The sequence below is a fragment of the Megascapheus bottae genome, chromosome 22, assembly GCF_031878675.1.
Source record: "Megascapheus bottae isolate mThoBot1 chromosome 22, mThoBot2.hap1, whole genome shotgun sequence".
In the NCBI taxonomy this organism is placed as follows: Eukaryota; Metazoa; Chordata; class Mammalia; order Rodentia; family Geomyidae; genus Megascapheus; species Megascapheus bottae.
In genome coordinates this window covers 5,372,732-5,397,332 of record NC_143530.1, presented here as the reverse complement: position 1 = coordinate 5,397,332, position 24,601 = coordinate 5,372,732, and the positions used below count along the sequence as shown (strand labels likewise).

General features: G+C 46.0%; 2 protein-coding genes across 6 annotated transcripts in view; one reads left to right on the top strand and one right to left on the bottom strand.

The window, feature by feature from the left end:
- The window catches only part of Clic5 (CLIC family member 5), a 110,390-nt gene extending 95,694 nt beyond the window's left edge, over positions 1-14,696 (bottom strand). For both annotated transcript variants that reach the window (XM_090355541.1, XM_090355543.1), the window contains exons 1-2: positions 14,462-14,696; positions 5,082-5,304 (exon numbers count right to left, since the gene is read on the bottom strand). In XM_090355541.1, coding sequence (XP_090211667.1) covers positions 5,082-5,304; positions 14,462-14,551 — 313 coding nt within the window. In that variant the 5' untranslated portion in view covers positions 14,552-14,696. The remainder of the gene's footprint in view (positions 1-5,081; positions 5,305-14,461) is intronic.
- On the top strand, positions 10,043-23,141 carry Enpp4 (ectonucleotide pyrophosphatase/phosphodiesterase 4). 4 transcript variants are annotated; one of them, XM_090355548.1, is made up of 3 exons: positions 10,043-10,082; positions 18,722-18,892; positions 20,655-23,141. In XM_090355548.1, exons 2-3 carry the CDS (start codon positions 18,766-18,768, stop codon positions 21,026-21,028), a joined length of 501 nt encoding a protein of 166 aa, XP_090211674.1. In that variant the 5' UTR covers positions 10,043-10,082; positions 18,722-18,765; the 3' UTR covers positions 21,029-23,141. The 4 variants fall into 4 exon arrangements, with proteins under 4 accessions (XP_090211674.1, XP_090211672.1, XP_090211671.1 ...); XM_090355546.1 differs by lacking the exon at positions 10,043-10,082 and adding an exon at positions 17,258-17,725; XM_090355545.1 differs by lacking the exon at positions 10,043-10,082 and adding an exon at positions 17,258-18,139.
- The last annotated feature ends 1,460 nt before the right edge of the window (positions 23,142-24,601 follow it).

The following is a 24,601-nucleotide window of genomic DNA, read 5'->3' as shown; positions in this document are numbered from 1 at the left end:
GTTTCCTCTTTTATATAGATCAATGAATGATTCTTACATTAATACGCTGTTAATTTAAGATGGACAGGTAAAATTGTATATATATATATATATTTTGCCAGTGCTCAGAATTTTAGCACTGTCCTTGGACTTTCTCAAGGCCAGAGCTCTATCACTTGAGCCACAGCACCACTTCTGGCTTTTTTCTATGTATATGGTTCCAAAGGATCGAACCCGGGTCTGTGTACATGCTGGGCAAGCACTCTACCACTAGGCCAAACTCCCAGCCCCTAAAATTGTTTATTTTTAAGGCACACAGATTGATGCCCATACATATATGAAATAGAAAAATCCATTCCAAGACATTCACCACCTCAGATATTTTTATATGGTGAGAATATATAGAATCTACTCCATCACCCAGTTTTAAATAGATGGTACATTGTTTGTATCTGCAGTTCCCAAGTTGTGCAATAAGGCTCTTGAATGCTTTCTTCAGAACTGAAATGCTGTCTGTCCACCTTTCTCAACATACCCCCCCCATCATCACCTCCCCCTTACAAACTTTCCTTCTTCCTGCCCCCATTATGGCATCTGGGAATCACCACCATTTCCTCCTCTGCTTCTGTGACTTCATTCAGCTTGCATGCAGGATCTGGATTTCTATGCCTGGCTTATTTCATGGAACAAGCTCATCCATGTTGTTGTTAAACATGAACAAGATTTCCTATCTCAACACTCAATGTGTGTGTATATATACATTTTCTTTATTCAATCATCTTCTGGTACAAACAGGTAGATTCCACATCTTGGCTGATATGAACAATGCTGAAATGAACATGGAGGTGTAGATATTTCTTTTACTTCCGTCATTCATTGCCTTTGGGTATTTCCAGTAGTCAGGTGGTTGGATTATGTGGTAGTTCTCATTTTCATCTTTAGGAGGTCTCCTAGGCTTTCCACAATGTCTGCTCTAATTTACGTTTCCAACAGCAGGGGTGCAGGGGTTCTCTTTATACCTTCCATAATTCATTATTTTTTTCTTCTTGATACAGGACATTCTGGCAGGTGAGAGCTGATAACTCTCACATTTTGAAGGGGTTCATGAGAAACATTAGATTTTGTGTAACTGTAAGAGGCAATTGGCTTTTCTGTTTTACACCTAAGGAAGTGAGAGTTTCTAATAAAGCCATTTGCCGAAAGTTAAGCAGACAGTCAGCAAAGAAGCTTAGTAACTAAAGATGTGTGAAACATCAAGGTGAAATGCCTTTAAACAACAGAATATACAGAATACATTTATAAACACACACACACACACACGCACACACACACACACATGACAGGAAAGTAGACAGGCTGTGGGGAGGAGACAGGAATGGGAGACAAAGGTCAAACAGTATAAAGGAAGGTGGATACAGTCAAAATGCTTTATTCACATATGTGAAATTGGAACCATGGAGTGGTTGAAATGGGAGGATGGTGGATTTGGAGGGAAGAGGAGCAGGAGGGAGAGGGACAAAGGAGGCAAGTGTGATCAGGGTACATTGCACCCCCATGTGGGTGTGTCACTATGAAACACCTTTGTACAACTATTTGACACTAACAAAAAAAGGGGCAAACAAAAAAGCATGTGGAAACCTGTAAATGCTGAGCCAGGAGTTCTAATAAAATTGGAATGCTATTCTCTGATTCCAAGGAAGCTGGGAGTGGCTGAGAAAGATCAATTGCTTTTTGCATTTCAGGGCCTAAGATTCTTCCCTAACTGTGAGTTAATCACAACTGAAATTTCCTTGGACCTTAGTTTAAGGTAAAGGCCCATACACATGGTGGTTGTTTGCTGCCTACCTCTACCTCCTAAGATAAGGCAGTCACTCATCCTGAGACTGACTTGCCTGTGTCTGTAACTTCCAAGAGATTGCTACCTCACCTCCTGCATGTACTCCGTGTTTGATAATTGATAAAGACCCTGTAAATTGGATCCTGGGCAGTCTGTTGCTGGCTAAGGGCACAGGCCCCCTGTGCCTGGATAACTAATTCCACAGTCCAGTTTCCATGACTGTGTTGCTCCAGGTCCTGGCAGGATAAGGTACTCACAGTGGTTCACAACAAAAGCAGCTTAGGAACGAGGTTGAAACAACAAAAAAAATAAAACCAAAAATAACCCGTCAGTGAGCACGACGAGGCACTGTCTGCTTTTGTCTGTAGACAGTATAGGAAAGCAACCACAGTTTGTAGCCCCTCTGCTGCTAGGCAGATAAAACAACAACTGACAAAAGTGCACTCAGATAACGTGAAAGCAGTAGTGGCAAAAGCCTGGAAAAGCAGCCTATGACGGGATTTTCAATTACTTTCTGACAAGAGGTCCCCCAACGTCGGCAAACACAAATCCATATGAACTGAGGCTCCCAAGGGTGGCTGGAGAGGCTGAGGGCAGGGAGACATCTGGGGACGTGGGTTCTTCATCTCAGGCCCATGCTTCACCCGGATTCTAATAAAACAACTTGATGGGAAAGGTTCAACTCATAAAACGCTATAAAATGGGACCCTGTGTAGGTGTTGACGGTTTACAAATGTCTGACATTTCATATAGGAAATCAAATTCTCTAAGTCAGTGTTACCATTTAACCATGATATTATTTGACTTCATTTATTTTTTTTTTTGCTGAATGAACTACTTTTGTTAATTGACTTCAAGTGAAAAACCACAGATATCTCAGGTTTCCAGGTTGATTTGCATTGGCCATCTGAGGGGGTGCAGGATCCTTACTGGGGTCACAGCTTTGCTTTGAAGGTTTACACAGGGCACCTACCCTGGAGCAACTGACCAACAAAGAGAAATAAGTGGACGTAAGCCCCGGGGGTAAGTGTACTGTATAACATTCTCACCTGATGATTTTAATATTTAATTTTTAACATTGGAAAACATCTTCAAAGTAGACTGCAAAGAAAATGTGGTTGTTTTTGAAATGCTGTTTAGGACAAAGTCTTCTCTTTCTTTCTTTCTTTCTTTCTTTCTTTCTTTCTTTCTTTCTTTCTTTCTTTCTTTCCCTCCCTCCCTCCCTCCCTCCCTCCCTCCCTCCCTTCCTTCCTTTGCTATGCCCCAATAAGTATGATGGATCAGTAAATTCACATGAGAACAGAACTGTTTTTTACATTCTCAGAAGTAATATAATCTTACTGGAGGAAATGTTCATCTTATTGCTATTCAAACCAAAAGGGAAATGCTACCATGAGAGATGATATGACCAGCTTTCCAAATTCCTTCTCTCTCTCTTTTTTTTTGGTCCCATGTGGGGCCACAGAGCCACTTTCTGTTTTCTGGTGGTTCACTGGAGATAAAAGTCTCACAGACTTTCCTGCCTGAGTGGCTTTGAACCATGATCCTCAGATCTTACCCTCCTGAGGAGCTAGGATCACAGGCATGAGCCACTGGTGCCTGCTCAGTTTTCTGAATTCTGACCCCTGTGTCCATTCTGCATAGCTGGCTTACCTTCTAGACAAGCTAGGCATGTACTTAGGACTAAATGACAACATCTAAAAAAATAACTAATACGCAAACAAAACTTCACATTTGATTGTTTAAAGATAGCATTGAAGGAGGAGCAGAGGCATGGTGCAGGGTCTTATCAGCAGGTCAGGGATGGAGGCAATGCTCTGCCTCGGGGCTCCCTGTTCTGTGGTTGGCTCCCTGCCTAGATGTCAGCACCCTGACGTAAGGACTGATTAGAAAGTCAAAGTAGCCCAGGAGCAGAGGGAGCTGGTGCCCGGTCCAGAGGGTGGAGCACTGTGCATCTGACTGAGAACAATGTGTTGACTGTTCTTTGTGGACCAAGGGAGGCCCAGTGCCAACAAAGAGCTGGCTGCCCAGAGAAACCTCCAGAGCCTAAGTGACCAGGGCTGGGGAGGCAGGACTTTCCGTATCCACTGCTCTGGGAGGGAGGGAGGAAGTAGAAGGTCTTGTTGTACATGGTTAGAAATGTCTCTAACTTACCTGGCAGGTTCTACTTCAAGTTTTAGTCAGAGAAATAGGCTAAAAGTCAGGCCACTTAGCATATAAAACTCAGACTGAAGGCAGAGAATTCACCCCATCCTATGTGAAGATTCTTCTGCAGCTGCAGAGAAGAGATCTTTCCATACCTATCAGAGCTGTGTGGAGTTGCAGAAAAATGACCAGATCAAGTGATCCTGTGAAGCCATCCTCTCGGCCTCAGCCCCCGGCAACTGGACCAGGCAGAAAAACAAACGCCCCTGACAGCAGGCCATGCAGGAAGAGAGAATATGGCTTTCTGCTCCACAATCACTAAACAATAAAGCATGAAACACTATATAACTATTGGTTCCCTGATGGATTTGTATGGAACAAAATTTTCTGTGCAGGTAAAGGAAGCACACTTTTTAGAACTACACAGACACACATTCATCACGAACAGAGTCTCATGCATACGAAATGGGACTGTGGGAAAATTTTACTTTCTTTTGTGTACATTTCTTTGCTACCTTCTTTATTACCTAAAGATCAGGAACATCTTTTTTTTTTTTAAAGAATTTCTTAACATTGATTTTTACATCAGGAACATCTTTGAAACTCAGGAAAAATGAAGAATTGTGAGTGGCTGAGAATCACAGGCCACTGACCTAGCATTTCTTGTGTCCCACTTTAATGGGGAGAGGGAAGAATAAAGATCATTTTTAAAAATAACATGTTGTTGGTAGAGGCTTCTAGAAAGCTAGAAGCTACCCCCCCAATCCAAACATATCTACTACTCTCCTGCAGTTATTTCAAAAAAATTCTATGAAACCATTAGGAAATAAAATAGAGGCCTGATATTGCTCTTATGTTACTATGGTAGATTTCCACTCGTTTTCTTTTCCTGGAAATGATGTTATTTTGGCCCACGTTTTAGTTCTCCAAAGATGGTAGGCAGAAATAGGCCACGACACTGTGGGCGAGTTTGCCAACAGGTCCCTATTTGGCAACATTCATTGTCTGTCAGCTTTTGACCTTTCACCATGTCTTAATCTCCATCCACTTCATCAGCATAGAAATACTAAGTGACAGGGAAAAATGCGAAGCCAAACAAAACACAAACCAAGTAATAACTCTGTGGATCTGCTGGAACCAGCATTCCTTCCTCTCTGTGGAAAGGCTCCAGTCTTCCTGGAGTTAGGCAGCTCTGTGACTTTCCAATGTGCCTGAGGATGGCTGGTGATGCCGTGGGTTTTGGCACAGATGGAGGGACTTCCGGTACTGCAGACACGCTCTCTCTCCCCTCTGACCTGCCAGTCCCCAGTCTCCATGTTGAGGCTGCAGAAGCAGGCATTTATCTGGGAAACCAAATGGACCAGTGTCATTCACAATCATCATCCACAACATTATTCTTTCCCTCTTCTTTCTTAAGCATGAACATCAATTATATAAAGGATGTGTAGAGAATTGCTTCGATCAGATTCGTTCCCCCAGCATTTCTTGCCCAATGAACAGTCCTTTCATTGTGAATGTAAAGAAAAATTTAACATGTCTGGTATCACGAGCTAGCTTGGTGGTAGAGCATCTGCCTAGCATGCATGGGGTCTACACAAAATACAAAAATTTAAATGAAAGAAACGCTCATTGTAGTCACATTGTGGGAGGATATAAAATTCTCCCTCCCTGTGCCTCTGCTCCCTGACTCAAGACTGACAGTCTGTCATATTCATGTCCCCAGGGCTGACTGTGAACCTGCTGATGACTTAACTGACAAAGCAGGGTTGGGACTTGCTACATTCTTCCTGTTCCAGCAGTAACTCCTAGTTCAATATTCCATTAGTAGTTCAGTCTCAGAGTCTAGACTAGTTGGCTGATGAAGTGATAATGCCAGTCAGGACAGCAGCAAGGTTTGAGCAAGGGGCAGCGGCATCAGAAACTGCCTCTTCTTAGATAAGCCATATCATCTAGTACAATACGTCTCAGTTTCTAATCATGCCTTTCTCTCTTCGTCCACCTCCCATCCCCTTTTATTGCAGGTAGGCCTCCTTCCAATTATCTACAAAGCTGCGATAACTGTTTTGTTGTTATTAGTTGAAATGGGGTATGGCTATGTACTTCGGGCTAATCTTGAACTCATGATCTTGTCATCTTAGTCCATCAAGGTCTAGGATTGGAAGTATGCACCACCATGGCTGGCAAAAAGGAAGCGTTTCATAAGCTTTCTGTCCCCTTGTACCCCGACGTCTAATCAGCCTGTGTATTTGTGGCTTTTTAATGGACCTACAAGATGAAACTCCAGTTTTATACCCTACATCTGTGCAGTGGTGGGTCACTTTCTTGGTAAAATGCACATCGGGACCTTCCTTTTAACTAGTAGTCTGTGATGCTCCCATGGGTCCTTCCTCTGTACCCTAGCCCAAGTGCTAGATGGCCGGGCCTAGAGGAAGCGGCAGAATGATCTCCCTGGCATCTGAAACTCACCTCTTTACTCCCATCTCCCTACTGTACACGAACAGGTCCAGTTCACTTGCTATGTCCTAAGACATGGCCAGTTGCACAGACAGCAGGACATCTAAGCCATCATAGACAGGAGGGGCAAAGGGCCAGAGCCAAAACAATTGTTGGAAGAGCTGAGGAAGGGGCCAAGCTCACTGGCAACCTCTTGACTCTTTCTAGAGTCTTGGGCACCCACTACAGGAAGCATGAGCTGGCCATTCTTTTGCCGGTGGTATTTTCACAATCCGTCTACCCACCCGACTCCTGTGTTCCAGTCCTGAGTCCTGAGTAGTGGCATCCTCGAACTAGTGTGCGTGACATCTGGGGAGCAGCCTTAGTTGTTGTGAAGATGAAAAACTCCGCCATGATTTTAATTCAAACAAGGAAACCTGCCTGTGCTCTCTTAGGAATCCCAGTGTGGGTGAGAATCTCCTGAAGACTGCTCACTAACACTCACTCAGGAAGGTTTCACACGAGCACCACAGAACACCAAACTCAAATATTGGAGGCAGACATGATGAATGAAGGGAGGAGAGAGCTCAGGATTTGCTCCAGGAGTCGGAGTAGAAGTCCCAGGTCTGACAGGCACCAGCTGTGAACTCTCTCAGGCCTTACTTCCCCAGCTGCACAGCCTTCAGGGTGATGGATAGCTCTAAAATGTTGTAAGGTACTTTCCAGACTTCTCATTTGATGTGCCTGATTTCCTCCACCATTGAAACAAGAGAAGCTGCTTGCTTTCCTGTTCTCCCTGGGGCCACGCTGCGGCGTTATTAAAAGCCAGTCCAACTGCACCATCTGGGCATTTTCATGGCGCAAGTTAGGCCTGGGTAAAAGGAGCCCTAGATGGTGAGGTCCTTCCTTGTAGGAGGAAACTATACCATGGTTCTTTCCTGGGTTACTACTGTTTGGCCTGCAGTAGACCTTCAGGGACGTACTGGATGGTAAGATTTGAATCAAGGCATCTTATCTTCCCCATCTTATACATCACGGAACAGAGACTGCCCTGTGTAAGCTTTGAAGGTTGGAAATCCATCTCCCACAAGAAATAAAACACCCAGGCTTAAATAGTCATTGATACAGAACCCATTAAGGTCATGCCAACATCCAACTCACCAACTGTAAAATGCTGGTGAACTCATTTAGTCTGGCCCTGATGGAAGGTAACCACAGGGTAACCACTCAAAATTCAGAAACTTCACAAGTTCTCATGGCCACATTGAATTATGGGATAGGTGGTACGAACATACCAGACAGACAAATATGCTTCTTAGTGGCCGCCCAGGGCCAGTCTGCCCCTACTGTGGTGGCTCAGAAACCAGTCAATGTCAGGTAGGAAGGATGGAAGTGTAAACAGGGCAGAACTGCAGCGATGAAGAGACAGGATACAGTGAGATGCTTCCTACAGATGCAGGTGAGCTGGCCTCTGATGACTGCTGCCATGTTGTCATCCGAAACCCTCATCTACACGTCCACCATCAACCATCCCTGTGAACAACGAGTCTCAGAAGAGGATGAAGAAAATTACGGTGTGCAGAACAGACTTATTTCAAGAGTTGAAAATAGGAATGTTGGATATATTCCCGAATCCAAGGTACAGGGCTAGAACAATAATCAAAGCAAAATAATTGTGCCACTGGTGCCACATACACATTTTAAACTTAAGTGGTGAAACATCCTACTAATGACAAGTACAAAGGAAGAACCCCGATGCAGAGTACAGATCTTTCTAAGAAAAATGGACAAATGATTGCTCTCTTGGGTGAAGTCAAAAGCCAGCCTGTGTCAATGTGTCCACACTAACAGAAAGCGAAAGTCAATCTAGCTCAAAATGTGCCAGAGCTGGGAGGCCAGAATCATCTGGATAAAATCAATGCTCTTCAGTTAAGCGTGGACTCAGGGAGGGAGCTGCTTTTACCATGCTTCTGGTGACAAGAAATGACATTATTCAGATAAGGCATGTAGTGAATGGCAAATCACAAAGAAGCTGAGGCTTCTGTTAGAGGGAGTTTGTGAAAGCATACACAGTAGCCGCTGTGGAGCTGTTAAATCAGGCAGAGTAAAATTGTTAGCTGGTCTTAGAGAAACATCTCAGCAACGGAAGATACTGACACTGACAAAAAATAAAATCAAAGGATTCTACAGATTTCTAGTCTCTCTCTGTCTCTGTCTCTCTCTGTCTGTCTCTCTGTCTCTGTCTCTCTAGCTTGTGACAAGGCAAAAGACACATCAGATTCTTCCCAACTGTCCACTTAAGATCGACTGATTCAATTCTTTCTGGGAAAAACGCAATGGACCTTTTCCATGAGCTGATCATAGCTTGTTAAGACTACCTAACTTTTCCAACATTAGCTCACGTGCTGTCACAGATTCGCCAACTCTCTCAAGTAAGTCGTCTCCTCTTAAAGGACCTCACATGGCTTCCGGTGACAGTGCTTCTTACATGTTAAAATCTGCAGTTACTCCATGAAGAACAGACTTCTGAAACTTGCACAGCATTTCTAAACTCAGGCCAGCCCTCTTACAAGTCACCATCGTGCGGCAACTGTGTAGGGGAGGGTCTTGCTTGTTTCAAATGAACCAAGTATCACCTGACAAACTGCCATAAGTGAGGAAAAAAGAAGGGAGACGGCACAGAACAGCCCATGACCCTGTGTGGACAACCTTGACTTCCTGGTCACACAGCTCTCTCTTCTGACGGACCTTTAATTTCTCTTTGCTAAATAAACTCATTACCATGGTGCTCATCCTTCCTGGAATTATCTCTATACCGCCAGAGAACAAGAACCCACCGTACTTGTGCATCCATCATCCCAATCATTCTGGTTTTACACAGTTACAGTTTTCAGTCTTTGACGTGAACGATTTGCATATACTCCTTTACCAAAACGTTTTCTATTCCAGCCGAGACCTAGTGACTGTGGGAAGTACAACCTAGAAAACTTTGCATGGATGGTGATTCCACAGTGAGATTAGGACACAGGTGCTGAAGCAGAAATGACCTGTGGAGCCCTGAGAAAGGAGCCAGTGTGCAGAGGATGATGTGTTAAAGCAGTGAGTTGGGGGAACGAGAAAGCTGAGAAATACACAGGAGGCTGCTGACACAGCCATCATCAGGCAACGCAGGGACTGGTGCCATTCTAAAAGACAGGAGACCCTCTGAGTGGGGAGTAGGCTGGCACTGAGTGACAGGAAGTGATTCCCTAACTGAGAATATCTTTGAGCCTCGAAGTACAGACCTCAGTGAGGCACTGCCAGGCCAAAGCTGGGGAGGACAGTGGAGCAGAGACTACAGAAGAGGAGGAGGTGGCTCGAGGCATCTCTGAAAGGGTTGAGAAATAAGATATCAGGCAGCTTTGCAAATAGAGGATGGTGGGAGGCAGGTGGAGGTGCTTGGAAGCCAGGGACTTCTTCAGCACAAAGGCTGATCTCCCAGGGGACGTGTCAGCAGACAGGTGAATTGCATCACCAAAGGAGGCTGTGTGACACAGGCCAGAATGTATGTCAGGTTCTGACAGCAAAGGAGACTGTGGCTGCACCTTCGGGCCCATCTTGTTGACTAGATGTGTTTATGCGCTGAATTGTATTCCAGTCAGCCAACATCCTCAATATGTCTAGATTTGGAGATAGAACCTTTAAAGTGGTGAGTAAGTTAAAAGAAGATCATAAGGGTGTATACTAATTTAATATGATAGCTCATCTTCTAAAAAGGAATGAGGATATGAACTTGTCAGTGAAGAACTCAAGGAGAAGGGCAACTCTCTAAATAAGCCAAGGACAGACTCTGTAGAAGAAAGTGATCCTGCTAAAACCTTGACGTTAAGCCTTCAGAATTGAGAGAGAATGATTCCCATGTGACCTGTGGCAGGTATACCAACTAATCCAAGAGGACAACTTTCACAAACGTGGGAATGTGTACACACATGAGCGCCACTTCAGAGTGGGCGAGGAGGACGGCCTGGTATAAAGGAGTTATGGGAGAAGGGCAATATGAAATCCATGACTTTTTGGGGGCAGAGAGGTTCTGCTGATATCCGGGAAGAAATCCAGGGGTGATAATGAAATAGCTCATTGGGACAGGCATATCTGCATACTGGGGGTGAACTACATGGAATGGGGAGTGGGGTGATACGGGGTCTTGGAGCACAGCTGGAGGAGGAAACAGAGTCAACTGGAGGCTGGACCACAGCACACATCCCCAAAGAGCACCGGAGCCTGGATGGAACCACAGAAGGGTGGCTAGCCTCTGTGATGGCCTGTATTATCATCTGGGGAGGGAGGAGGTGGGGAAGCTAGGGGCTCGTGGTGGGAGTTGGTAATCATTCCAGCTGTGACCCACAGATGATGCCTGTTCAGTCATGTATTCGAGTGTTTATAAAGAATTCATGAAACTGACTGCCTCCTAGGCCATCTGTGTAGAGATTATAAGCAGCTGGGTTTAGCAGGAGAGGAGGGCTCTGAACTCAGGATTCTGCAGCTACTGTGGGTCTTGGCTGTCCCACTTTCACTGAACCAATTTGACTTCAAAGTCACTGCAGAGCTAAGATTCCTAACAATTTTTCCCTCATATTTAAGGTAAAGTCTGCATTGTTTTCTTTACATTAATATCTAATACATATTAGAAAGTAGACCTTGAAGGGTATGAAATTCAGTGATTTGGTTTCAGTTCTGTGTTTTGTTTAATTGAAACTGAGTAACAGCCCCCATTGTTTTTCTTTGGGCAGGGTGTGGCTCTGAAACCTTTTTCCTGTAACTTTTAACTCTTGACCTGACTCTGGTCAACTGAGTGGTGGGTGGGGGGGAGCAGTCTTTTCTGTCAAACCAAAGTTTACTCCATCTTGTAAGTTGATATTTCCTGGGATTGATGTTTCTTGCAATGATTTGCTTTCTGACTTCAATTCTAACGATGATCTGTACTATTCATGACTAGCCAGCATTTTTGTTGTTATGGAGAGGTGAGGCACAGAGGGGTTATAGTTATAAAAGTCAGATAGAGGCAGTTATTTTTGGACAATGTCACCCCTTCCGTTGCGCTCTCCCAACTCTCCTATCTTTGCCCCAAAGTGTTCAAATAATAAACTGCAAATATCGTGTGCTGCTTGTGACCAGCTAGCCCTGATAGGATGGTAGATCTTTATCAACCGAGTTAAAAGGAATAAGCTCACCTTGAGTGAGAGCTTTCCACTCACCTCCTCAGCCTCCTCCAACTGCCACTCTGTTCCCAGCCCTGGTCCCAGCCAGCTGGGGCAGAGACAACAAAATGTAAACCTTTGATAAGAAAGAATAGGCCCCCTCTCTAACCTTGGTAATCAGTTGTACTCCTCGACAAGGGGGACAGACAGTTTGGATTGGGATAAAAACCCAGTAGATTGCCTGGTGTATTTGCCTAGCTCTTACTGGCATGGCACCCCTTTGGGCAAAAGGCAACTGCCTTTTACTCTTTTAACTCTTATGCATCTATTCATTTTACAGTTTTCAAAAGAGAAATGATTGCCTAATGAACTATGTCTTTCACTTAGAAAAATATAGGAAGGTTTATTTTTAATTCATTTTCGGTGTATGAATAGATATCCAATCTTAAGTCTAGCTCATATGATTTTCAAAAGCAAAAAAACCAAAACAACTTCCTTTAACATGCTACTTTCAAATCTGCCATTGACTGTGGAAACATTGACTCTAGTTGAATTAGCTTTCGTGAATTTAGCCAAGTCAGTTCATTCTAGAGCATAACATTCATTTGTAAGTGATGAGCTCAGAGTATTGCTTCTAAGTGATTTCAGTCTCTAATGCAAAATAGGTTAAAAAGGCTTTTCATAGAAATTCTCTTTTCAAAAGCTGACCTGAAAGAATATTACATGACTGTTACTACTTTGTCTACCTAAATAAAACGTTTATGTCTACAAAGCACATGTGGGTTTCTGTGACATTTCCATTTAGAAACACAACTACAGTGAACTTGGTGCCATTTCACCTGCTGCCATGAGAAGCTAAGCATAGCTTGGGAAAAAATGTCCCTGGGCCCTGCTCTGTCTCAGGTATGAACTGAACCGCTGGTCCTAGAAGATTGTTTGCTGCCCCATACCATTTTAGCCAGAGTGACTGAAGGACAGACACTGGAAGCTTCAGAGAGAGAGAAAGAGAACGGAAGTCACTTTTATCACCTAGTAAGTGTGAAAAATGAATCATCAAAGGCTTCTTCCTGGTAACTCGTTATTACCAGAAAAAAAAAACCCAGAAGCTAACTCTATTAATTGAAATTTAGCAAGAACCCAGTACAAGAGGAGCACTGTTGAGTTGTTAATTCAGTCTTATAATTTGCCCGCCCTCTGCATTCCTTGTTCTACAAGATGACAGCCTTATCTAAACCCATTTGAAAGAGGATTTAAACTATGGTTGAAGCAATAAAGACATAGGAGAGGGATAATGGAAGTCTGTGCTCATATGGTAAGTCCCTCTGTTCTTGATTATTTCCTCTGGTCGAGAAGGGCAGCCTGCATGGGACTTTGATTTGACCCAGACGTTAAAGAGGTAAGAAGTCCTTTCTATCAAAGTCTGTGTCTCTAACTCCAGTTGAGTTCCTTCTTCCAGACTCTTGCTAAACCCTTCCTTCTTTAGTGAAACTTGTCCACCAAGACAAGCCAGTTCATCTCCCTCTGCTGCCCCTGTGGCAAATCTTAACCCTTCAGGAGCAAGCAGACTCTGCATTTTGAGCTCAGCAATCAGAGTAGGAAGGCAGGGCCCACTGCATTAGGAATCAACCTGGGCAACTTCAGCCCAGCTCTGGTTTCAGGGGATTCTGGTCAGCACTGCCTCCTGCAGTTGCGACACCTGGATATCCCAAGACACTTCTAAGGAAGGGAGCCCCTTCTCTATCCATGACACTTCTAAGGAAAGAGGCCCCTTCTTTATCCCATGACACTTCTAAGGAAGGGAGCCCCTTCTCTCCCGGTGCCCAGACAACTGCTATTTTCACTACAGATCCCCTGTACGTCCTGGGTTTTCTTCGTAACTACGCAAGGCCCTAGAGAGTGAGCACAGGATGGGTGCGCATCCCCGCAGTCCCCCCGCTGCTGGACTGGATTCAGATGCGGAAATCGATCCGGGTCACGGCCACCATCCCAATATCCACCCCGACCAAGGTCAGAACCGTAGCCGAGTGCTTTCTTCATGCACCTGGCAGCGTCGAGCGTGAAGAGAGCTATGAACGTGCAGGTGGGGAGGCGAATGCTCAGGGTCAGGGCCAGGACAAGGGAAGGTGGCTCAGCTGGAGCGTGGGGAGGGCGGCTGCGGGGGGCTCCAGGGGAGGGGGGGCCTCCACCGCCCTCCGCCCTCCAGCCCGACAGCCTGGAGGGCCGAGCCCTCCACGGATCCCACTGGCCGGGCACAACCGGACGAGGCGGCCCGGGCCCCTCCGCCTCTCCAAGGTCAGATTCCAGAACCTGAGCGCCGCCTCCGCGTTCCGAGGAGGAAACGCGGGCTTGGCGGACCCGGCTGGGCGGACGCGGAGGGGCCCGAGCGGGCGCCGAGCCCTCGAGCGGGCGGCCCGACGCCTCCCGCTCCTCCGCCCGCCGTTACCCCGCGCGACCGACCGCGGCCTTCCCGCCCGGCTCCTCGCCCTCGGGCGGGTAAGACGGCGAGGCCTCGCCGGGGCCGGGGAGGGGGAAGCGATCGAGGCCTCGCCGGGGCCGGGGAGGGGGAAGCGGTCGAGGCCTCGCCGGGGCCGGGGAGGAGGAAGCAGTCGAGGCCGTGGAGGCCTCGCCGGGGCCGGGGAGGGGGAAGCGATCGAGGCCATCGAGGCCTCGCCGGGGCCGGGGAGGGGGAAGCGGTCGAGGCCTCGCCGGCCCGGGGCGGCAGGTGCACAGTGGTGACCCGGGCTCTGGGCTTGGCCACCCGCTAGCGGAGCGTTCAGGGGACCCCGGGGCCTGGGCCCGGGAAAGGCACCCACAGCTGGGCTGACAACTCCTGGGCGTGGTGGTGGAGGGGGAGAAACCAACTTTTTCCAACTCCCACGCCCACCCGCACCTGCCTCCAGGCGAGACGTGAAGCTGACCAATCACAAAGCGTGTCGCATCCTCGGTCGGCTCGGACATCCAATCCGCTCCCAGGTCTCATCCGCCGCAGGGGCCGCCGCGCTTTCCCTGCTCCGGGCGAACCCGGCAGCGGTGCTCCAGGGCGGCCACTGCGCACGCGCCGCCGCGGGAGCGCTGGGCCGCGCCGCGCTCCGGGTCGTGTGCTCCGGGTCGCGCGCTCCGGGTCTCCTCGCCCGCTGGCGCCCGCGGCCTGGGCTTCCCGCGCCCCGCCCCGCCCCCGTGCCTCGGGACGCGACGCGGTGAGTCCCCCGCCCTCCGCGCCCCCGCCGCGCGCGGCCCCCGGGCCCTCTCGACTCTGCGGCGGACGAGGGGCCGAGCAGGGAGGCTGCGGGGCGCGGTTCCCCGAGAGCCTGTCGCGAGCCCCGCGCCCGGCTGCCGGCGCTCCCGGCTCCGGCGCCCCCGACCCCCGCTCCCGGCCCCGGCGCCCCCGACCCCCGCGCCCGGCCCCGGCGACCCCCGACCCCCACACCCCGCTGCCCTGCCCCGGCGCCGACCCCGGCGCCCCCGACCCCCGCGCCCGGACCCGGTGACCCCCGACCCCCGCTCCCAGTCCCGGCGCCCCCGATGGCCGGCCGGGCGCGGGTCTCCCCTCTGGGAAGAGTTTCCGGCTACCTTGAGGAAACCAGGAATTTATGACCTCGGCCCTCCCCTGCCCCCTCCCCCGCCCCTCCCCCTGCCTCCTCCCTCCCCCTCCCCCTCCCCCGCCCCTGCCCTCGCCTCCTTGCCATATTTTAAACCACCAGTTAGTTACCAGATATTACATTTAGAAGACATTGTCTGGGCACTAGGAATGCCCAGAGAAGGCTGGCATTGCGATTATCACTCTTAGTTATTATTGTTATTAATAATGCTGTTGTTATACAGCGTGGACGCTCCGAGAGGGTGAGTCCCGGAAACGGGGAACGGGGACTCCAGGCCTCCCGAAGAAGGGCCGGCGGGCGCCCCGGGGGGGGGGCAGGGGTCACGGGGTACACGTTGACAGTAAAGAATTCAGCTGTCTTCCGGGGTGCACGAGCGGCAGGTGCAAGGCGAGGACACAGTTGAGGTGCGAGGCTTCCTGGAGTGGGCAGACGCCACCATCAGCCGTCCATCCCTCCCTCCCACGCCCTCCTACTTCCCAGCCCTGAGTGACTGCTGACACATGGTCGCATTGACTCGAGTCCCAGTGGGCCGAGACCGCTCTGGGCAGCGTTTCAAGGTTCATCCCGGTCGTAGCATACGCCAGTGCTCTGTTCCTTCTTGTTGCCAGACATCTCATCCGGGGTATAATGCACTTTATCCTTTAGTGGGTCCTTGAGTTGTTTCTGCTTAAATAAAATCACCCACTTAATTTTAAGAAGACCATAAAAGAAAACTGGAGGGACAAATAGTTGAGGCAAATAGGAAACGTAGCAATATGAAAGATTTAAACCCATCGGTAATCACACCAAAGACCAATGATTGAACGGTGAAATGAAAAACAACCACATTAGATTCTTCAGAGCAAGAGCAAACTGTAGTTTGCCTACTAGAAGCTAAAAACAAAAGGGTGAATAGTGCTAATCAAAAGAAAAAGTCTCAAAATTAACTGCACACAAACAGATTTAAATTCAAGTATAACCTCACGGAGGAAAGCTGTTTGTTCCTCTTGATTTTACTCTGACATTAATCTTACTGGGAACTGTTTGTTTTTGCCAGTCTTGCGGCTTGGACTCAGGGCCGAGCACTGTCGTTGGCCTTTTCTCAAGGCTGGTGCTCTACCACTTGAGCCACAGCACCACTTTCAGCTTTTTCTGTGTATATGGTACTGAGGAATGGAACCCAAGAGCTTCACACATGCTAAGCAAACACTCTTACCACTAGGCCAAACTCCCGGCCCTTACTGGGTACTTTTGTGTGTAAGGTTTTGTATGGATGTATGTTTTCATTGATCACCACTGTTTTTACATTCCCACTAGTTCATAAAGTTCCAGCTCCCCAGTACCTCTCTAGCAGTTGCTGGCCTGTCATGTTTATGCAGTCATCACAGTCTGTGTAGTGTGGTCTTTCACTGTTACTATATTTTATTTTCCTTAACTGATGATGTCAAGTATCTGTTTTGCATATTTGTTTGCCATCTGAATCTTTCTTAGAGAAATTTCCTGCTCAATCCAGTGTTCTAGTTGGATTACTTGAGTTTCTATTGAGTTATAACCATTCTTTATTCCAGATATAAGTCCTTTATCAGATATATGATTTGCAGATATTTTTCCCTTCAGATCTATGGATTATCTTGTCACTAACTCGAAGCAAAAACTTTTCAATTTTGATCGAGTTCTTTTTATTTATTTTTTCTTTTTCTCACCAATGGTTTTTGCATACCCTGTAGGAACTTTTCACCTTTAGTTCTTACAGGTCTGTGACTGACACTGAATTAAATTTTGAGTATGGTGGGTGATGGAGCAGGAAATGCGTTCTTTAGCCTGTGAGTCTCCATTTGTTGAACTGTATTGGTGTTCTCAACTCTTAGAGGTAACTTGAAAAAGCCTCTGCACTTGGCTTGAGACCTGCTTATCTTTAAGATAAATTCTAAAAATTGCCAGCAGATGGGCAGATTTGCTTGGACCAAGTTATTGGAAAGAAGTTAAAATCTGACCTAAGGGAGAGTTGGGCCAGAAGCACCCGGGGAAAGGGCACAAAAACCCGAAAGAAAAGAGAGGTGTCACTGCCTGTTCCTGATGGCTGAAGTGTAACTTCCTTCATTCCACAGATGAGCTGTGTGCTTGCCTTTTAGGCCCCTGGCCTGCTGGCGTCCTCGTGGTCAGCATGAAGTTACTGGTAATGCTTCTTCTCGCCGCAATTGCCCCTGGGTGCAGAGGGAACTTCTCCTACAGCTCGCCACCCAAGCTGCTCCTGGTCTCCTTTGATGGCTTCCGAGCTGACTACCTGCGGGACTACGAGTTCCCTCACCTCCAGAGTTTTATCAAGGAAGGTGTCCTGGTAGAACACGTGAAAAACATTTTTACCACAAAAACATTCCCAAACCACTACAGCATTGTCACAGGCTTGTACGGGGAAAGCCATGGCATCGTGGCCAATTCCATGTACGACAGTCACACCAAGAAACATTTTTCTGATGCTGATGATAAGGATCCTTTCTGGTGGAACCAGGCGGTCCCTATTTGGGTGACCAATGAGCTGCAGGAAAACAGGTCGAGCGCGGCTGCCATGTGGCCAGGTACGGATGTACCCATTCACAACACCACGCCTTCCTACTTTATGAACTATAACCCCTCGGTGTCATTTGAGGAGAGACTGAGGAATATCACCACGTGGCTCAGCCATTCCAACCCACCAGTCACCTTTGCGACTCTCTATTGGGAAGAACCAGATGCCAGTGGCCACAAATATGGCCCTGAAGACAGAGACAACATGAGCAGGGTTCTGAAAGAAATAGACGGCCTTATCGGTGGTCTGGTTCAAAGGCTGAAGCTGTTAGGACTGTGGGAAAATATTAATGTGATCATTACAAGCGATCATGGGATGAGCCAGTGCTCAGAGAAGAGAATGATACCCCTGGATCACTGCATCGACCCCTCCAGCTACAGCCTCATAGATTTGAGCCCAGTGGCTGCAGTTCTTCCCAAAATAAGTAGGTGCACATCGCCAAGCTGTTCTGCCATTCAGATGAGGCAGCTGGTTGGAGAGGGAGGAGGGGTTCACAGAAGAGCAGAGCTTCGGCTTTTGTAGTTCAGGGACTTCCTTTCATTTGCAAAGTTCACACGTTTGAGTAAGTGGCCTGTGAGATCAAGTGACTGTTCCTCTCTGTTTTCACTTTTCCTAAACACGTTTTCCTGCTTCCTAGACATGATTTCCCTGGTCACTGAAGGAAAAGGGAAATTTTTATGCTTATAATCTTGGATCATCCTAAGATAGACATGTCCTCTACTGATTGTAACATCAGTTCACAGGTAACAAGTAATACATAATATTTAGTTAGGGCATTCGATAGGAACATTGTCCTCTTTCTGTAAAAATCTACCGAATTGTCCACAGAATGGAAGGGAGCTGTGTGTGTGTGTCAGTGTAACTCTCTTATAGTCTCTAAGACCTAGAGGTGATTTCATAGATAATACTATCTGAAAATGTACTTACAGTGACTCTAGTTAGGCAAATGTTTTCCTAACCAGCAAATGGTGGTTTTTTTTTTAATTTTGCTATTTCCTTTTTATAGATAAAACAGAGGTTTATGACAAACTGAAAAACTGTAGTCCTCACATGAATGTTTATCTCAAAGAAGACATTCCCGACAGACTCCACTACCAACATAATGATCGAATCCAGCCTATCATCATGGTTGCTGATGAGGGCTGGACAATTGTGCAGAACAAATCATCATGGAAATGTAAGTATTTATCTAGGCTAGTTCTGTTACATTCTAGGGATACATCACACTGTGTCCGCTTCTGGGACAAGGGTTTACATAGCCTCTTTCTGACTAGATCTCCGTGTTTTCATTAATAGTAATTTACAGCCACCACAATTTAGCCTTAGGTTAGGGGGTTAATAACCTTAATGGTGAAATTAGTTTTACTTTCTTATCCTAACTGCAGTTACTGTTGGTAATTTTCAAGATGTGTCTCTGGAATTGTAGAAAATAAAAAGGAAGTGAACAGTTCAAAGTGATGAGCTTCTTCAATTTTTTTTCTTGTGTATGTTAAAAAAATTTTTGAGTAACCTGAAAAAGTTGAGTAACCTTGAGTCATTCTACCATGATGAAATCGTTTTCTTGACTGCAGTATTTATTTGGAACACTGTGCTAGAACCAAAACAGATTTTTTCATATATTTTTATGGTAATTAATAGAAGGGTTACATTACATTCACCAGATAGAAGGTGCATTACTTCACAAACACTGATACCCTGTCTCATCCCTCCCCTCATCTTGTTTTCCCCTCTTCCCTGTCCTATTTCAAATAACCAAGTAAACATATATACAATATATCAGATAACAAGGTAAAATACTGTAACCATATGAGATAACCAAGGGACAGAAAAAGAGATGAGAGATAACATAGTACATTAAGGACCACAATCACTCATTATATGGCTTTCCAAACCGGATTTTTTTTTTTAATTAAAAAATTAGGTGTATCAACATCTCAAAAATAGATGTAGCATAGGGAATTGCATTGATGGAATCACATTGATATGTATTTTCCATTAACTTGAAAACATTTTGTTTAAATCATACTTTGTAGTCCATCAGTTTTTTGACAAGAAAGGGCCAGAGAGCGTTTCAAGGCTTTGTGGGCCAGCTAGCCTGTTTGAGTCCTTGACTGTGCTTTTACAGGATGAAAGCACAAAAGTGAAGATTGAAGTGAAGCTTGGCTTACAGGAACAGGTGCAGGGCCTGCTTATCTTTTGGTGACATAAGCAATGAAAAGTATTATTATTTTGGAGCCCATCCTAGGACTTGAACTCGGGGCTTGCGCAGGATCCTTTAGTGCTCCATTTCCAGTTTGCAAATTTTAGTATGACAGGAACCATACTCTCTGGATTCTTGACCTATTCATTCCAATTGTTTTGATAATGAAACAGTTCAAACATTATTAGAGGGTCATTATAAACATGTGTACTTACTGTGCACGTGGGCATTTGTTAAGTGCACTGATGCAAATAAAAATTACTAAAAGAAAGAAACGGGGAGTTCATCCGGGACTGGTATAGCCGTGTTTTTCTGGCTGAGTCTGTTTGTCCTGGCATTCTCACTTGGAGTCATCTGGCTAGTCCTCGCCTTCAGTCCAAGAACCCCTTCTGTGGACTTGTCCCTGCCTGGCTCTCGCGCTGTGGACTCCCCCCCCCCAGTCCACTGTCTCTGCAGAGGCTTTGTCCCCATGCCCTCCCCACCTCCTGGAACCTGCCTGACCCCTCTCCTTTTCCTCCTCCTTCAACCACTGGTGCTGTCTGGGGTGAGTGGAGATGGACGGTGGAGTGAGCAGGGTGGGCGTGGGGCGGTAGGCACCTCAGGAAGAGGGAGGGGGGCCGGGAGGACAGTCAGACCCGGGGACGCGGGCGGCCGAGGGGGCCAGGGTCTGCCCGTGTGCCTGGAGGCCCACCGGGACGCGGTGGTCACTCACGTGCGGCTCTGTCCTTTGGCTCCTCAGTGGGCGACCACGGCTACGACAACGCTCTGCCCAGCATGCACCCGTTCCTGGCGGCCCACGGCCCGGCCTTCCGCCGGGGCCACACGCAGGGCACCGTGGACCTGGTGGACATCTACCCCATGATGTGCCACGTGCTGGGGCTGCCGCCGCGGCCCCACAACGGCTCCCTGGGCCGCACCAAGTGCCTGCTGGCCGACCAGCGGTGCGTCCGCCTCCCCGAGGCCGTGGGGATCGTGGCCGGCGCCCTCCTGCTGCTGTCCACGCTGAGCTGCCTCCTCATCCTGGCACAGCGCCGGCTGTCCACGCCACCGCGCCCCTTCTCCCGCCTGCAGCTGCAGGACGAGGATGAGGACGACGACCCGCTCATCGGGTGACCCTGGGGAGGGAGGAGGAGGGCGGGCATCCCTCAGGGTGCCAGGCTCTCCCCACCTACCCTCAAACCAGGACCTGTGGAGGAAGACATGGAACACCCCACCTGCCCCTCCTCTTTCCGCAAGGAGGAGGATAACAACCTGAGATGAAGACAGGCGGACACTCAGTAGGCCTGGTTTTTAAAATAAATGTATACATTTGTAAATGAAACGAGAGAAAGCTGTATATGTGGTTCCTGGATGCCGTGTATCAGACAAAGGTTCCTGTATTTTTATATTCACCTGTAAAATCAGATTGTATCCAGAGTGACTTGAAGTAGAAAGGTCTGTTGGGGTAACAGAATTGATTGGCCAGTCAGGAAAAAGAAACCTAACATAAAAACGTCATTTCAGGTACAGATACTAAAGGTCAAGTCCAGCTAAGACCGTTTTGTATGAGGTGTGATCTGGGCACTTGAAGGCCTCTCGCCAAGGCTGGAGGGTTAGAACTACATGGCGAGACTCTGTCTATAAAAAGAAGTTACATCTTCTTTAAAATTACTAATAAGAAATCCATTTGCACATGGATTTTAATATCTCAGTGTAAGTTTGCTGTGTGTGTGTGAGCACATGGATGTCTGTGCATGTGCGTGCGTGTGTGTGTGTGTGTGTGTGTGTGTGTGTGTGTGTGTGCTGATCTTATGTGAGTTATAGGCTTTGGGGAAATGTTATTTTTTGAACTTCATATTTATTTTTTTCACCTAACTTGTAAGTGTTCAAATGGCAGTTTTTCTGCTGCTTTTAACTTTCTCATGTTATTGTACTCTTAGGTATTCAAGTGCTATAGAAAAACTTCTTTCCCACTGAGTCATCTCCAATCCCTAGAACTTCTGACCTGAATAGCATTTAATTTTGAGTTGGTTTGAATGGTGATGAAAAGAGATGTTTGTTTCACCTTGGGACTTCATACATTACTTTCAGACATCAAAGAGAGGTTGGGAAATTTAGAATAGAAGTGATATTTTCTGACACATCAAGAAATAGAAGAGCCTTTGTGTTGCCACTGTTTTATGCCTCCAACATTTGGATCATAGGAATACTTGCTCTGCTTTCTTCTTCTGACATGCTCAGTCCCCGCCAGGGATTTATTGTGGACTGTCACCCCAGCCTTGCTCAACACTGGCTCCCAATCATCAAGATCAACAGGTAGACACTCTGTCATGACAACCTGCCTCTCTTGTATCAGGGCAAGAGCTGAAGACAAGTTCCTGCTTTTCATATAGTAGGAGTACAGCCCACTTACAAGTTATCTAGGGTGATAAACACCACCACCATTACCACTTATTGAACATATAATACGTCCTTTCAGGTCATTGCCAGGCTCCCCAGCCTGTTACTTAGTGCCTATTATATTTGGGATTTTTTTAGGCATTTCCAATTCCTGCTAACTAGCCCCTGCTTCTGGTCATAGATTGAAAAAACAGAATACAACTCATCATGGGTTCTGATCATTTTTTTTTAGTGTATACTGGTCCTGGGGCTTGAACTCAGGGCCTGGGCACTATTCTTGAGCTTTTTCTGCTCAAGGCTAGCACTCCACCACTTAAACCACAGTTCCAGGTGTAGCTTTTGGATGGTTAATTGGAGATAAGCATCTTGTACACTTTTCTGCTTCGGCTGGCTTGGAACTGTGGTCCCCAGAACTCAGCCTCTTAAGTAATTAGGATTATAGGCATGCCTGCTGCTTTTGGATAATTAAAAAACATTTTTTTCTTCACTACATTCCTTCCTGCATATATACATTTTGTGCATTCATCCATGGCTTGGCACCTGGGTGAATTCTGCGTCTAGGCTACTGTAATCAGTGTTGCATTTAACAATGTGCAAGCCCATGTCCAAGAATGGCGCGCATATCTGCTGAGCCCATCAGGTCACCTGCTCATAATCTTACCCCTAAAAGCAAGGCTCCATACTGGGTAATGTTATAATTATGTAATGTTCCCTAACATGCCTCATTCATTAGCTGACTGATTTTACCTTGCATGGATACTGCAGATGGCTTAACACTATTGCAAGAGACATTTTAAGTGTTTGACTTAGAAGTCATAGAACATAGGTTTTACAAATGTAAAAAAAATTAAAATAATAAAGATTATAGTTGGTCTAAATCTAATGAAAGTTCCTTCCTACTCTAATTTCTATTTTAAGACTATGAGGAAGGACGGCTACATTTCTTTTTTAAGGAGTAGATATTTGTGGAATGTGTGGCACAGAATATTGAGTACTAGTTGAGTAGAGTTTGACTTCATGGCTTTATTATTTTGTTTAGTGGTTCTAAGCTTCAGAAATCTAGGACATCCAGCCTGTGAATGGGTTTTATAGAGGACAGCCAAACAGACGTCTTAACCTTAACACCTTAACCCTGCAAACAACACCTTCACCTATTTATCCTATTTGTTGTCAAATATTAGAACTAGAAAATTCTAAGTGTGTAATGAGAAAAGAATGGCAGTTAGCCAAAGTGAAGCATATCATTATATTGAGCTGCCTGTTAATTCATTTGTATCTTTAAAACACGAGTGAAAAAATCGTTCAGTAAGAATGGCCATTAACAGTAAGCCTTCGCATGTATTTTGATAAATGATTAATGTATTGCTTTACCTTCAGAATAGTAAAAAGAATTTGGCTTTGGGAAATATTTTATGAAAATAACACTCCAAGAAAATAGGAAAAGCTTTAAGTATTGTTTGTAAATTGAGTGTCTTCTGGTAGGGACGACTGTCTGCTAGTCCTCTCGTGAACAGCAGTAGGATAACACACTGCTCTGTCAGATAGTGTGGGCTCCGCGGATGTGTTACATTATTATGCTTCCTCTAGGAATGAATGGATGAACGTGCCTCTGCACTGTTGTTGGTTATCTCCCTCTCTTGACCCTATCTTGTGAGCTGTGAGGAAGATAGCACAGAATCCCTTATTTGGAGAGTTTTAGTACATTCATTATATAGAAATCTACTATGTCGATTCTTATAGTATAAATAAAATGAGTGCATTTTAAAGACAGTTGTATGTAGTGCCTTAAGTTAAAGTAAAATATATCTTGACTATTGTTTGAATGCATAGCTAATGACTTTGCTTATGATTAAAATTTTATGTCTACCAAAAATTCCTACTGTATTTTAATTTTAAAATAAAAAAACATTTTTGAGGCTTTTACAATTTGTCACTTTCTTGCAAATTCTGTGTACTGTGATTGATGTATTCTCATGATCTTAATATTGCTGTAGAAACCTTCATATATATTCATTGCAGATCTTGTTTCTTTAAAATAGGATTAAGAGTGCAACAGAACTAAAACTTCAAAACAGCACATAAAATATCCAGTCTAGTATGAAGACAACATTGGTGAGAAAGCCAAGATAAAATGGCTAAACCTTCAAGTATAATTTTCTGGATTTACTGTATAAGTGAAGTTTTCTAAGCTGATTATAAAGTAGCTGGATGGAGTTATAACATTTAAACTGCTTTATAGGTAACTAAATACACTTAATAACACCCAAATGGATCATAAAACAGTGGGATGTGGTTGTATTTGTTCTG